The sequence below is a fragment of the Rhinoderma darwinii genome, chromosome 10 (assembly GCF_050947455.1).
Source record: "Rhinoderma darwinii isolate aRhiDar2 chromosome 10, aRhiDar2.hap1, whole genome shotgun sequence".
Lineage (NCBI taxonomy): Eukaryota > Metazoa > Chordata > Amphibia > Anura > Rhinodermatidae > Rhinoderma > Rhinoderma darwinii.
In genome coordinates, this window is record NC_134696.1 from 7,778,349 (window position 1) to 7,794,721 (window position 16,373).

General features: G+C 45.2%; 1 protein-coding gene across 4 annotated transcripts in view; it reads left to right on the forward strand.

Moving 5' to 3' along the window:
* UBE4B (ubiquitination factor E4B) overlaps positions 1–16,373 on the forward strand; it is a 56,833-nt gene that overhangs the window by 2,780 nt on the left and 37,680 nt on the right. For all 4 annotated transcript variants that reach the window (XM_075839306.1, XM_075839307.1, XM_075839304.1 and 1 more), the window contains exons 2-3: positions 8,615–8,801; positions 16,093–16,228. In XM_075839306.1, the coding sequence (XP_075695421.1) occupies positions 8,615–8,801; positions 16,093–16,228 (323 nt within the window). The remainder of the gene's footprint in view (positions 1–8,614; positions 8,802–16,092; positions 16,229–16,373) is intronic.

Here is a 16,373-nt window from a genome sequence, read left to right on the forward strand (position 1 = left end):
TGTGATATTTTTTTATAATTTCATACCATTACCAGTACTAGGAAAAAAATTTAAGTCCCAGATAACCCCTTTAAACTGTGAGGGATTGCTGACTGTTTCCAGGTACAACCAGCAGAATAATGAGTGCAGCTCTGCAGTATAATACAGGATGTAACTCAGGATCAGTACAGGATAAGTAATGTATGTACACAGTGACTCCACCAGCAGAATAGTGAGTGCAGCTCTGGAGTATAATACAGGCTGTAACTCAGGATCAGTACTGGATTAGTAATGTATGTACACAGTGACTCCACCAGCAGAATAGTGAGCGCAGCTCTGGGGTATAATACAGGATGTAACTCAGGATCAGTACAGGATAAGTAATGTATGTACACAGTGACTCCACCAGCAGAATAGTGAGCGCAGCTCTGGGGTATAATACAGGATGTAACTCAGGATCAGTACAGGATATGTAATGTATGTACACAGTGACTCCACCAGCAGAATAGTGAGCGCAGCTCTGGAGTATAATACAGGCTGTAACTCAGGATCAGTACAGGATTAGTAATGTATGTACACAGTGACTCCACCAGCAGAATAGTGAGTGCAGCTCTGGGGTATAATACAGGATATAACTCAGGATCAGTACAGGATAAGTAATGTATGTACACAGTGACTCCACCAGCAGGATAGTGAGTGCAGCTCTGGGGTATAATACAGGATATAACTCAGGATCAGTACAGGATAAGTAATGTATGTACACAGTGACTCCACCAGCAGGATAGTGAGTGCAGCTCTGGGGTATAATACAGGATATAACTCAGGATCAGTACAGGATAAGTAATGTATGTACACAGTGACTCCACCAGCAGGATAGTGAGTGCAGCTCTGGGGTATAATACAGGATATAACTCAGGATCAGTACAGGATAAGTAATGTATGTACACAGTGACTCCACCAGCAGGATAGTGAGTGCAGCTCTGGGGTATAATACAGGATATAACTCAGGATCAGTACAGGAAAAGTAATGTAATGTATGTACACAGTGACTCCACCAGCAGAATAGTGACTGCAGCTCTGGAGTATAATACAGGATGTAACTCCGGATCAGTACAGGATAAGTAATGTAATGTATGTACACAGTGACTCCACCAGCAGAATAGTGAGTGCAGCTCTGTAGTATAATACAGGATGTAACTCAGGATCAGTACAGGATAAGTAATGTATGTACACATTGACTCCACCAGCAGAATAGTGAGCGCAGCTCTGGAGTATAATACAGGATGTAACTCAGGATCAGTACAGGATAAGTAATGTAATGTATGTACACAGTGACTCCACCAGCAGAATAGTGAGCGCAGCTCTGGAATATAATACAGGATGAAACTCAGCATCAGTACAGGATTAGTAATGTATGTACACAGTGACTCCACGAGCAGAATAGTGAGTGCAGCTCTGGGGTATAATACAGGCTGTAACTCAGGATCAGTACAGGATAAGTAATGTATGTACACAGTGACTCCACCAGCAGAATAGTGAATGCAGCTCTGGGGTATAATACAGGATATAACTCAGGATCAGTACAGGAAAAGTAATGTAATGTATGTACACAGTGACTCCACCAGCAGAATAGTGAGTGCAGCTCTGGGGTATAATACAGGATGTAACTCAGGATCAGTACAGGATAAGTAATGTAATGTATGTACACAGTGACTCCACCAGCAGAATAGTGAGCGCAGCTCTGGAGTATAATACAGGCTGTAACTCAGGATCAGTACAGGATTAGTAATGTATGTACACAGTGACTCCACCAGCAGAATAGTGAGTGCAGCTCTGGGGTATAATACAGGCTGTAACTCAGGATCAATACAGGCTGTAACTCAGGATCAGTACAGGATAAGTAATATATGTACACAGTGACTCCACCAGCAGAATAGTGAGTGCAGCTCTGGGGTATAATACAGGATATAACTCGGGATCAGTACAGGATCAGTAATGTATGTACACAGTGACTCCACCAGCAGAATAGTGAGTGCAGCTCTGGAGTATAATTCAGGATGTAACTCAGCATCAGTACAGGATAAGTAATGTAATGTATGTACACAGTGACTCCACCAGCAGAATAGTGAGTGCAGCTCTGGAGTATAATACAGGATATAACTCAGGATCGTCACAATATAAATATTTATTGCCTAAAATCCGAATTGCATTTAGACAGGTCTTTTACCAATGGAACAAAATCCTGAGCCCTAGGCTACATACCTGCAATATTGTGTCCTCCCAGCTTTACACAATGGGTAACATCCTCTTGTATCTTCTACTGTTTCATGGTCCACTCAATTGCTTTGAATAACTACCGGTGACCACAGCTATTGTGCCTACACATGTATAACCGGAGTGGTCACTGATACAGGAAGTCATTGGCAGGTGGGGGAATAATCAGAACCAGCAGAACGTAAAATCTGAGGGGTAAATGCTCAGCAGCAAAGGGTGGCATATTACATATAGCGACCCTCCAGTCACCCCCCCCCCCCCCCCAAAAAAAAAAGATTGACTATACATTGGAACTTACCTTCTGCCCCGCTCCAGACTGGTCCGGCCTCCATTCCGGTCCCCTCCTCTGCCTCCTTGGGCCCTGTTCACAGTTTTTTTACACGTTTTTTGTCGCGGCAATAAACGGCCGAAATTGCCGCGCCCTTGTTTTCAATGGAAGGTGGAGGCGGTTTTTTCCCGCGAGCAGAAAAAAATGCTTGAGTTGTTTTCCGCCTCAAAAAACCCATTGAAATCAATGGGAGACGGAAGAAAAATGCCGCGTACAGCCAACACGTTTTTTTGACGCGGTTTATGTCAAAAAGCACTTGCATTTTTTTCCTTTGCCTGTTAAAGAAACAGGTAGAAAAAAAACGCGCCAAAAAGTCGCAGCAAAAACACCTGTGATGCAAAACCACCTCAAAAAAACCGGAGCTGATTTTTCCAGGTAGAATTTTCTGCCTGCGAAAAACTCTTGTGTGAACATACCCTTAGATCTTCCCATATTCCGTGTTCATTGCCTCTTGTGACCGGAGTAAATTGTATCTCATCGCGCCACTCTGGCCCGGTACAGATATATTGCAGAAGCTGCACACGTGTGGCGAGAAGACGTTATGACTGACGTTACTGGGACGAGGGAGCGTGACGCTGCCAGCCCGTATGGGCAGATTATTATCTCTCTGTATAGTCTACATCAACACCGAGACCAATAAGACGCTGCTCAGTACATCCATTTGCTATAAAGGAAATCCATTAGTGGGATTTATATTCCTTTGCTGCTGGTGTTTGTTTTCCCATTGACACAGATAACAACAGGCCCCTCCATAAATGAAGAATTTTAATTTGTTTTGCTTATGGCAACCAATCAGATTGCTGCTTTGATTGTCATTAGCAAATAAAATGTGTAACGTGATTCTCCGATGAGCGACACTTCCGGTTTTTATTCCTCAGGTGCTCGGTATTTTTCCATTCTTGTGTGTGACAGGATAACTATTATTGACTCTCTAGATGGTAAACCGTGAGTCACGCCGATGAATGGACCGGCAGGTAAAGTTTGACTTTCCCTGTCTCCACATGACGCAAAAACGTGACCTACTTTACAGTCTTTCTGGTCACCTACGCAACGATTACGGCAATGTTTATTGTGATTTACAGGCGGTAAACACACGAGTTCGCTTTTGTAATGAACGTTCGTTTGCTTTTGAGCTTTGATTGACCAGGAGAAGGTGAAGGAACAAAAATCAATTTGCCGTCTGACTGTGAAGTCTATAAACTGCCCGTAGGAGTTGTCGGAGGACCTATGGAAAGGAAAGGGTTCGTTCATAGACTACCTGTAATGATTGGATGTGGCTCTCAAACTAAGGCTGGATACACACAGTGTCCGTTTTCCGCGCGTAATAAAATGTGGTATCCGTGTACGGTGCGCGTCTCCGTTTTTTACATGCGTATGTCATGCGTTGTTACGTCCGCAAAAAAACACTGAAGGTGGTTATTTTTTTCCCCACGTATCATTTCTTTAGCAGCTGGTGCGTGAAAAACACGGGCAGCACACAATCTCGTCCGTGTGCTGTCCAATTTTTTTTCACGCACCCTTTGACTTCAATGGGCTGCGTGGTGCGCAAAAACGCACCGAAATAGGACACTCAGTGAGTTTCACGCAACGGACACTTGCTGCGTGAAAACCAACGCATGTCTGAATAGCCCCATTGAATTTCATAGGTCCGTGTGGTGTCCGTAAAAAAAACCGGACAGCACACGGACGTGACGTACGCTCATCTAAGGCCTCGTAAAGGTCGGGGGCCTCTGGCCTAGGACTATACGGTACAGGCACAAAGATCAAAGGATTAGCACTGATCAGACAATCATTTCAGTAGGCATTTCAGTTTTTTACGTAATCGTGTAGTGGACTGCGCTAATCTATACAGAGAGAGATGCAGGAAAAAAAAATCTGTATACCGTGAATGTTTAAAAAAACTTTTTTTTTTATTATGGGGGATTTATGTGTATAGTGGCTTATGTTAGAGGTTCACATTCGGAATATACCTCTGAAGGAAGGCTCTAATATTATGTGAACGGAGCCTAAGGCCGGATTCACACAAGCATGTTCGGTCCATGATATACAGACCGTATGCCGGCAGTATTTCCCAGACCGAACGCACTGCAGGGAGCCGGGCTCTTAGCATCATAGCTATCTATGACGCCAGGAGTCCCTGCCGCGCTGCGGAAAAATGTCGCTTACTGAAAACCTGATTAGAGTACGGGACAGTTGTCCCGCAGGGACTCCTAGCGTAGTAGATAACTATGATGCTAGTAGCGTTCCTCCCTGCAGTGCGTTAGTCCGGGAAATAATGCCGGCATACGGACTGTATATCACGGACCGAACATGCTCGTGTGAATCCGGCCTGAAGCTATCCATATACTAGAGATTTTTGGACGGCTGAAATGACTCAATTAGACTATTTTTCACCAACTTTTGGCGCCTTTTCATGACACAAACGAGCATGACAAGCGCTGACCGAAGACCGATATCTGCAGAAATGTCAATCTGCTGTGTTGGGTTTTTGGCTGGTTGCCGGGTGCTGTCTTGTATAGCCCGTTCATGACACACGACAGATCTGCTTCCATCAATAGAAGCCCAGACCAGGCCAAAGATCAAGGCAGAGATCAATCGGCGATTTGTGGTTTTAACTCGTGAAGTTGTCGTCCAAAGCGACCTTTACAGACCGTCCGTGAACGGCAAGCCGGTCAGAAAATTGTTGTCTGAAATCCCTAATGTATGGCCATCCTTCGTTTAAAAACCAGTATAAGGCTATGTTCACACGGGGTTTTTTGCCGAGTTTTTTGACGCGGATACCGCGTCGCAAAACTCGGCAGAAACGGCCCGAGAACGCCTCCCATTGATTTCAATGGGAGGCGTCGGCGTCTTTTTCCCGCGAGCAGTAAAACTGCCTCGCGGGAAAAAGAAGCGACATGCCCTATCTTCGGGCGCTTCCGCCTCCGACCTCCCATTGACTTCAATGGGAGGCAGGAGAAAGCGTATATCTCTCTGTTTTATGCCCGCGGCGCTCAATGGCCGCGGGCGAAAAACGGCGCGATAATTGCTGTTCACACGGAGTATTTTGGGGGAGGAATATCTGCCTCAAAATTCCGTTTGGAACTTTGAGGCAGATATTCCTCCCCCAAAATACTCCGTGTGAACATAGCCTTAGGCCTCATGCACACGGCCGTTTTTACTGTCCGCAAATACGGATCCGACTGCTACAGATGCACATCTGTAGCCGTCCGTGATTGCGGAAGCGCCCCTAGACATCTATGGGCGAGTCCGTGCTGCAATTGCGGACAAGAGTAGGACGTGTTCTATATTTTGCGGGTCATTTCTACGTCATGGACCCTCATTCGTAATTACGGATGAATACTACAGTCGCGTGCATGGGGCCTAAGAGCAAAACCAGGCAAAATACTGTAGACGTAAAGGCGTTATCCCACCTGAAGACCCCCTCAGTAGCTGTAGAGATCCACTAATATTACCAGGGGTAGAACATAGTAATACATGGCGGCACTTAGGGCAGAGGGGGACCCCTAATATGGAAAGGGTAAATTCCTGGGCACATTGACCTCCTGACTTTGCACCTGCTTCAGAAACAACTCCATTCAGATGTATGGAACGGATTTACAGTTGTTGCGGCGTGTTACCATAGCCTTGGGGCTCATTCACACGAGCATTGAAACAACGCAGAGCACACGGACCCAGTGATTTCAATGGGGCTATTCAAGGGAGAGTCCGTTGCCTGAAACTCACTGCATGTCCTATATTGGTGCGTTTTCACACACGTAGCTGCCCATTGAAGTCAGTGAGTGCGTGAAAACCACGGACAACACATGGACGCACATCCGCGTGCTGTCCGTGTTTTACGCATCAATTACATTGAAAAAAAAAGTGCTTGCGAGTGCGTGAAAAACACGTCACGCACAAAGCACACTGATGCACCACGCAACGCACACGGACAGATTTACGCGCGGAAGATCTGTCCCGCTCGTGTGAATATAGCCTTATACTTCCGAAAAAAAGGTTACAAAAATCCCAAGTATTATGGTGACACCTTGTGATTTCCATACCAGCTCCCAGAATGCAGTTCAGCTTTAGCTGTGACACCGATGCCGAGATCCTGTGTATTCTCGTCACACGCTTCCCGCAGGACTGTGAAATAATATCTCCGATCCAAGTCTTCAGCAATGCAGAGCGAGCGCTATTAGGTTCCTTATGTAGAGGTTGGTTCAGTCCAGAATCCATTAACCCCTTAACTACTGCAAATTCCTCGTACAAAATTTGGATGCACATACTGTGCACCGTAACATCTCCATCTCTAATGTAATTTCTCTTATTTATTTTTTATTTTTATCTATTCAGCATATTTTTGAGCTTTACATAAAAATATGTTGCTTTGAATATATCGTTGTCACCTCCATTGTCCATGTGCTTTTTGTCTCCGGTATTGTATTCCCTTCAGGAATTTTGAATTTCCCTTTGCCGCAGCCATTGAGCGCCGCGGGCAAAAAAACGTTGCGAAAAAACGCTTTCTCTGCCTCCCATTGATGTCAATGGGAGGTCAGAGATGGATACGGCATGACGATTCTTCTCCTACTACCGTTTTTTCTCCACTCACGGGAAAAACATGCGCCAAAAAACTCAGTGTGCACGAGGAAACTGAGTCTGAATCAGTGCCAAAACTGCCTCCCATTGATTTCAGAGGGAGGCGGAGGTTTTTTTTACGGCTTTTAGCCGCGGCCCTCAATGCTCGCTGGTGAAAAATCTGCGGAATGTGCAGGCAGGTCAAAATCTTATTTTTTTTTTGTGCCTGCAAATTCCTCCATGTGAACAGGGCCTTAGAAGTAATTTCTATCATGCAAAATATCCCATTATATTACCCATCATTTTTCTCACTGAAGGACATGCTAAAATCTTGGCGTCCAACACGAATCAACATGAATAAATAAGTGTTCTGACTTGTGGCACAAATTCCGTTTGTCGGTTCAAATTATTTTGGTGTCTGTTCACACGGGAGTTTTATCCTGTGGATATGCGATAGACGTTTAAAGTGGAAATATCTCTATCTGATCATTACAGGTATGACCACATTTAGGTGCAGGAGACGGATGTTGCAGATGATGTGTAGAGTAGTAGTTTGGGGCTCTCCCCTCCTGAGTGTTTACGATATTCGGGCCTTGAAGTCGCTGCGGACCCGGATTGCTGTGTTTGGAAACACAATGTTCTTCTAGTTTTGCACAAAATGCAGCAGCCGTCGTGTGGACCAAACATGAAGACTGAGGCGGTGAAATGAGACTTGCATACGCCTTTTAATTGATGGCCATGAAATGAAAAATCAGTGCGATTCCATACAAAAATGATGTGCAGTCTGCACGTGGGCGTATATTGGTTCCATATAAACGCGGAGTTTTACTGCGCTGTGTTACTGCACCCACAGCAGTCTATGGGGCCCATACTGCTCCTTAGCCCCTGTTCACACTGAGTTTTTGCAGGCAGAAAATTATACCGCCTGCACGCTGTTAGCCGCGTTTTTCGCTCGTGCCCATTGAGCGCCCCGGGCAAAAACGCAGCGCAATATGCTTTCTCTGCCTCCCGTTGATGTCCATGGGAGTTCAGAGACGTAAACGCCCGAAGATAGGGCATGTCCCTTCTTTTTCCCGCGAGCGGTTTTTTTCCGCTTACGTGAAAATAACGCCTCCGTCTCCCATTGAAATCAATGGGATGCATTTTCGGACGTTTTTTGGAGCGGTTTCCGCGTAAAAAATACGTGTAAAAAAAAAAAAAAACTCTGTGTGAACAGGGCCTTATACTTCCATCTATGCTATTTGCATTAAACTATACACTGCTAAATATATCACCGCTATTCCCGGAGGCACCGAGGTTAAGGAGGACCACAGTCGCCTTTGTGTATAGTGCTGAACCTGCTTATAGGAGGATCCTACAGTGCACCCTATATTCTGGCACCCGATGGCTCAGTCGTCTGAAATCTCTCCAGCATTTCTGACCAGTTAATACTTAATAATTTACTGAAATTGTTAATGTTTCTTCTCGTTTTTACAGATTAGACGAAGGCGCCTGGCTCGGCTTGCTGGAGGGCCTTCTTCACAGCCCACGACTCCACTCACTTCTCCACAAAGAGAAAACCCACCTGGACCACCAGTAGCAGGACCAGCCCCCAGTTCATCCCACCAGCTTGGCCTAAATGTTCAGGGTATAACCCCAGCTACCTCACCTATAGGAGCGTCAGGTATTTGTAACAATGTGCAAAGGGTTAAACTGCTTACACTTCTATCTATCTATCTATCTCTCTCTCTCTCTCTATCTATCTCTCTCATATCTATCTATCTCTCATATCTATCTATCTCTCTCATATCTATCTATCTATCTATCTATCTATCTATCTATCTATCTATCTATCTATCTATCTATCTATCTATCTATCTATCTATCTATCTATCTATCTATCTATCTATCTATCTATCTATCTATCTATCTATCTATCTCATATCTATCTATCTATCTCATATCTATCTATCTATCTATCTATATATCTATGTTACTTATCTGTGAATCACATCTTTTTGGTATAAGCATCTGGTGGAAAAATAGTAGATAATTCACCAGTACTTTTGTTTTGCAATTGCTTTATATTAAATTGCTGCAGAGTTTTCCTGTATGAGAGACCAGTAATATTCTGGTTGAGGATAAAAATGAAAACCTAATAAAATGGACATAAGATGATTTTGATGGACCCTCCAATCTGGTGTATTTTTAGTTACGGTCTTAGGGTCCTCTTAGACCCTGTTCACACGGAGTTTTTTTGACGTGGAAACCGCTCAGAGACAGCTCGTTGATCAGCGCTCGTTTGCTCCTATGTATGGGGACGAGCGTTTGTTACTACGATCACTCGTCCCCATACATTTTATCATGTCAGCAGCACGTTTCCCTGTTAACACCGGGAGATGTGCTGCTGACAACTATAAACGATGCAATCAGCCGATGAACGAGCATTTGCCCGATAATTGGCCTGTGTAAAAGTGCCTTTATTATATAATAGGTTTGGTAGAAAGCACCAAGCTGATGTCCTGGTAAGGCCTCATGCATGCGGTCGTGCCCGTAATCACGGCCCGCAATTGCCCGAAAAGTAGGACATGCGCCATAATTCCCGGCACGGTTCTAAGGCACGGACACCAATCGGTAGCGATACGGAAAGGTGTCCGCGGCCAATAGAACCTGGGCGGGTCCGTAATTGCGGACCGTAATGAGATTTTTTACGGTCGTATGCATAGTAGTTAGGGCCAGTGCATAGGGTCATTGTAATATCGAGGAGGGCTGTTATATTCAGTACAACTAGTTAAGGACTTTTCATAATGCCCAGAGAGAGATTTGTGCGTCAATAGAGATTACTAGGAGAAAATGACATGAATCCGTGCGGGTATATAACACTTGTGGGAAGCGATCCTGATTATCTGCCAGGGTTAACTTAAAGGGGACATCCAACCATAAATGATCTTCTTATGTCATGCTGCTTGGACCACCATTCGCTTCACAATAAGGGTTCATTAGCGTATAGGACCGTTTAGCTTAGAGATCTCGGGGACCCGGATTCTCACACAATCTTCTGGGTGCTCTAATTGTGGAAATTAGGTCTGAGCTCACAGATCCACTTTTAGATGTGTTTCCCTCGTTCATGGTGTCTGCTTATCCCATCCAGTGCACTCCCTAAACTATCTGCATGTGTACGGTACCTGGAAAATCTCACCTTCCACTGAAGGGAAACTTTAACAAACTCCATACGGTGGTAAAACTTTAACTCTTGGGATTTGGTGTGTCTGCAAACCAACAGAAAGTGGCATGGAACTGTGAACTTGGTTATAACTCAATGAATGAATCTTTATTCTAGAATTTGTAGAGCATCTTTAAAGGGGTATTACAGATAGGTGATGAATGTTAGATCAGTGGGGGTGTGACTGATGGAACCCCCACCAGTCTCTAGAACTGAAGTGCCCATTCCCCTCAGCCGCACGACCGCAGCTAGGTGGAGTTTTAATGGAGCAACGGTTGATCTTGCGCCCTGCTGCTCCATTTAAAGTCTATGGCACTGACCGAAACAATAGAGCTCAGCACTCATCGATTGGACCCCCACCAATCGAATGTTTATCGCCTTTCCAGGTGATCCAGGTGATAAATACTTTTGGCTGGAATACCCCTTTAAATTTGGCAATTCGTGTTGAAAATTACATTAAAGCACAAACCGCCCAAAACGGCATAATCCTAGTACAGCAAGAACGCTAATAGAATAAATGTAGTTTGGTTTATGCCGATTCTTCTTCCCTGCCCTTCCAGAATGGTTGACATGCTGCCGTGTAGTGACGTCAGCGCTGAAGCTCCCGGGATCCAAAACAGTCACTCTCCATTATAGTAATTGTGCGATATGGAAACAGCCAATCAGCTCACTTGGCTGTTTCCGGTTTGCCCATTTATTATAATGGAGAGTGACCATGGGCACCTCTGTGCATGGAATGGGGGACTAGTCAATCAGCCATTTTCTTAGTTCTTTAGGGGTCCCAGCAGTCAGACCCCCTGTGATCAGACAACCTATCTAGTCAATATCACTTCTGTGCTACGGTTTGTATAAGAGATTGTAGAATGATTTTATTTTGCAAACGCCATAATTCACACCGTGCGTATTAAATAACAAATTTACTTTATATTTGTTGTTTGTCCCCCTCATCCCCAGACCAACGTCATGTAATAAATGTGATCATGTGCTCCGCTCCTAGACCAAGTTTAGAAATCGATGTTCCCTTGAGCAGTGTAAACAGAACATCTTGTCCCCAGCGGGGAGGCCTGCTGTGTGTCCTGCAGTCCCTGGGCCCTTCTTGAGCACATAAACAGCTGTGGAAGCAGAAACGCAGGTTCGGTCAGATGTTCAGTCATCCAATTACAGCTCCGGGAATGTGTTTTCCACGCGTTGGATAGAGCACGTCAGGTCGGGAGGGATTCCAGACATCTTTGATGTGTATCCTTCCAGTCACTTTGTTTACATTACTTTGTGTTCGGTCTTACAATAGAACTAGTCACGCCAGCGTCTGCGAGACTGCACCTAGACGAGGCCACGGCTCCGGGTAACGGCACTGCTGCGCTCTTCTATTTGTTAATCTCGTGTGCTGGTTTTCCGTCAACAGAACAACAACATTAACAATAGTCAGGATGCGGAATTGGCTCAGGTACATTGTATGGGGGGTTTTACACTGGGCGATTATCCGCCAGACAAGTGTTCATAGAGCGCTCGCTGCAGATAATTTCCCTGTGTAAACAGGGCAGCGATAAGCAGATGAACGAGCAAACGCTCGATCATCTGCCGGTCGTATATTTTTTTTAAAAACTGAAATGTTATCGTTGTCGGCAGCAGATCTTGGTGTGTAAACAGGGGGACGCGCTGCCAACATGATAATGTATGGGGAGGAGCGATCGGAGTAACAGGCGCTTCTCCCCATATATAGCTCCTCGAGACAGGAGCAAACGAGCGCCGAACAACAAGCTGTCTCGATGATCGGCGCTCGTTACACCGGCCAAAATTGGCCGATGTAATAGGGCCTTAAGAAATGGCAATTGGGCTCACTGCTCAAGCAATCGGTTGCATATTACATATTAGTAGGGAACAATGTGATATGCGGTAACATAAATAAAGGTGGTTTTTCACGGGCAGATATCGCCCGTGTTTACCACTTTTAAAACGAACACTGATCGACAACACAGTTTTTTAATTGGTGCTCGTTGCTCCCCTTAAACGGAGCATTGCGTGTTTAGTATGGGGACAAACAATCATTACTGCGATCGCACATCTCCATTCATTTACAATATGTCGGCAGCGCAACATCTGCTTACACAGGGAGATCTGCTGCCGACTAGCGATTAATATTTTTTTTGGCCGCATAATAGATACGATCAGCTGATGAACAAGCGTTTCCCCCTTTATCGGCTGGTCGTTGCTCGGTTTACATTGAGCAATGTTCGGGAACGAGTGTTCATATGAACGCTGGTTTTCCTTATCATTGGCCGTGTAAAAGTGTATTCCCCATTCCACAGGATAGGAGATACATATGTGATCGCTGAGACCCACAGACATGAGAACGGGGCTGAGAAGTCCCCTAACGTGCTCTATGAGAATGGAGCGCTGTTGCGCGTGTTCAACCAGCGGTCCATTTATTACTATGGAGCTGCCGGACACAGCGGTCCCATAGAAATGAATGGAGCGCTGGCCGAGCATGCGCAGCAGCGCTCCATTCTCATAGAGCACATTGGGGGACTTTTAATACCCTGTTCTCATCGCTGGGGGCCCCAGTGATCAGGTCCCCCTGCGGTCAAACATGTATTCCCTATGCTGTGGATAGGGGATGAATGTGTTTTTTTTGGGAAAACCCCTTTAAAGCATACAATTGGGGGGATAGGAAACTAATGGGGAGGGGGTTAGTGATGCAAAGATACATCTTGTGGGCACTAAGTAACACCTACCGTGTTTCCCCGAAAGCAAGACAGTGTCTTACTTTCTTTTTATCCCCAAAAGCCCCACTATGTCTTACTTTCGGGGTATGTCTTATATTGGAAAAATTTTTTATTTTTTATTTTTTTTCACAAACTTTATTTAACTGTTTTACATTTTTTTTTTTAGTCCCACCAGGGGACTTCACTATGCGATGTGCCGATCGCATATATAATGCTTTGGTATACTTAGTATACCGAAGCATTATTGCCTGTCAGTGTAAAACTGACAGGCAACCTATTAGGTCATGCCTCCGGCATCGCCTAACAGGCAGATGCTGAAGGCAGACCTGGGGGTCTTTGTTAGACCCCCGGCTGTCATGGAAACCCGACGGCGACCCGCGATTTGTTTGCGGGGGCGCCGATCGGGAGACAGAGGGAGTTCCCCCCTCTGTCAAACACATTAAATGCCGCTGTCACTATTGACAGCGGCATTTAATGGGTTAAACTGCCGGAATCGGCGCGCGCTTCGATGCCGGCAGTTGCAGCAGGAGCCAGGCTGTGTATAACAGCCTTGCTCCTGCCGCTGATCGCGTGGGTACAGTCTCAGTACCCGCGCCATCACAGGACAGATATATCCGTCCTCCTGCGCGAACTAGCAGCTGCTGAGGACGGATATATCCGTCCTTCGGCGTTAAGTGGGAGTGGAAGTGGGCAGGAGGCGGCAATACCCCCGTGTTTCCCCGAAAGTAAGACATATGTCTTACTTTCGGGGTACGGCTTATATTAGCCGACCCCCCTGAAACCCCCGATACGTCTTACAATCGGGGGTGTCTTACTATCGGGGAAACACGGTACTAAGCACCATATCATTATTCTCTGCCAAAACCACATTGATCAGCATTTTAGCAGTGGTCACCGACCTTTTTTTTAGTCCGCAAGCCACACTGGATAGTGAAGGTGAAGAATCCTATCAAATGATCTGACCTGGTTAGCCGCCAGTGATACGATTTTCTCCCTGAAATGTCTAGTAATGCTGCGGCATCCCTGCTGTCACTGGTGCACAATACTGTCTAGAGCTGGAGACCTGCAGGGGGCCCAAGAGCCACGTGTAATTCCTGAGCCTCTACTATGGCGGCACCATTGTAAAGGTGCCGACCCACTCTCCACCAGTCCTGCTCCGTGGCCTCGTTCCTTGATGTATTATATAACGGAGGGTTGGACTGAGCGGCCGCAGTGCCGCTTACTCTCTCAGCCGCGTGTATTCCTAACACAGATGCCGCGTTAACTTTATAAATAGGCCATCAGTCTGGTTTTATGCAACTCTTGTAAATCCTCCCGCTATTCAGGGAATGCAGCTCTAATATCCAGGAGCCTAACGTGTATGAGTTCTGCAGATCACTCGAGCTCACCGTCAGCTCAGAGCCGACGAAACCGTGTTTTGTTGTTTTTCCTTATTTATTGATTCCTTTGTGCCAAAATAAATTCTATGGGTCTATACATAAAAAAGAAATATATATATATATCAGGAACTTGCGACTTAAAAGGGTTGTCCTGTTTTGTAGAAATAAAGTTTAGTTTGTTCCTGGACGACCTCCAGGCACTCGGCTATTTCGTTGGTAGCAGCCACACATTTGAGTATTACTCCATGGTCCCCCATTCATGTGAATGGGGGACCATGTAGGACATAATAGGGCATAGCCCTGTATTGGGGACTCCCGAGCAGGAGGGTCCCCTCTTTGACATCCAGAAGCTGTAATTTGGTATATGGACAGAAATTGGGACAATCCCTCCTAGGCTTTGTATGATGAAGAATTCAGCAACTTTCTTTGTAGTTGTCATCATCATTTCTACTATCTCTGCGTGCTGTCAGTGAATAAGAACATTCAACTTATAATGGTGCTTCTTTTAATCTTCCCACTGAAGGCGCAGAGTTGGTCGGATACTCTCCTCCTCCTCCTCCTCCTCTGTTTTCTCTGTGTACATCTGTCAGCTCTGTGTCTGCTGATGTATTGCAGGCCGCATCACTGTAGTACTAGCTAGACTGCAACGGAAAAGATGAGAGCAGCTCAAATTAACTTGTCTACTTGAATAGACGTCCATGGTACTCGGGCTGAGGTGTCCTTTAAAAGGGATTTTCCCATAAGGGACATTTATGACATCCACAGGATATCCGCAGAAAAAGCGTGGTTGAACAGGCTTGAGAAAGACCCTCCACTTGTCACGGGTCGAAACGTTTAAATTTTTTACTGGATGTTTGCCCAATAAAAGAACATATTGATTGAAATTTGGGAGACGTGTGCTGGTGCTCAAGCTTTTTCTGAGGATTACATTACGTCAGACTGGGTTTGTCTGATTTTACAGCGTGACGCTGCTCCTGATATCGGGATTTGTGCAGCTTCAACTACTTTATTTTTTGGATATCCACAGGATAGGTCCTAAATGTCAGATTAGATGTGGGTCCCACCTCTGGGACCTGCACCTATCTCTAAACCCCTGTTCTAGCTTTTTCTGTTCATGCTGCCTCCCGGCCACTTACTGATTACATGGTCGGGAGTTATGGAAACAGCGTAGCATGTGAGCTCTGCTGTTTTAGTAACTCTCGACCGTATAACTTTTTTCTTGGTCGGAATTCACCTGGTTCAGCTGCAACACAGAACGGGATTTAGGGGCCCCGTTCTAGAGATAGGTGCAGGTCCCAGAAGTGTGACCCGCATCTATCTGACATTTATGACATATCCTCTGGATATGTTATAAATGTCCCTCATGGGAAAACCCCTTTAAGTGACCCATGAATACTCCAATTTTCATGACGTACATATTAAATCAGTGATTTTTCCTCAAACTTTTGTATTTTGTATTTTCAGAAATTGGTAAGAAATATTGCAATAAAGTATTCTAAAAAATCCGGCCATACAATGTGAGATATTTCAGTCTGAGCCGGGATGGCACCTACTCGTGCTCGATCTGAAGCCCTTATTATCGCACAGTTTTCTTACATGCTGAATTTGTGATTTTTCTATTGTGTAATATTTACCTGTGTTCTGTTCCAGGGGTGGCCCATCGTAGTCAGAGCAGTGAAGGAGTCAGTTCGCTCAGCAGTTCCCCATCAAACAGCCTCGAAACACAGTCCCAGTCCCTGTCTCGTTCTCAGAGCATGGACATCGACAGCGTTGCCTGTGAAAAAAGGTAAAATGCCGTATAGAAGAGGTTATTCTAGGAAAACTTGTTTTACCCAATCAAAATCCACAGTGATTTAGGATAATCAGAAATGATCATTGTCTGATATCTCCTGTTAAAGGGAATGAGTCGCTAGACAAATATATATTTTTTT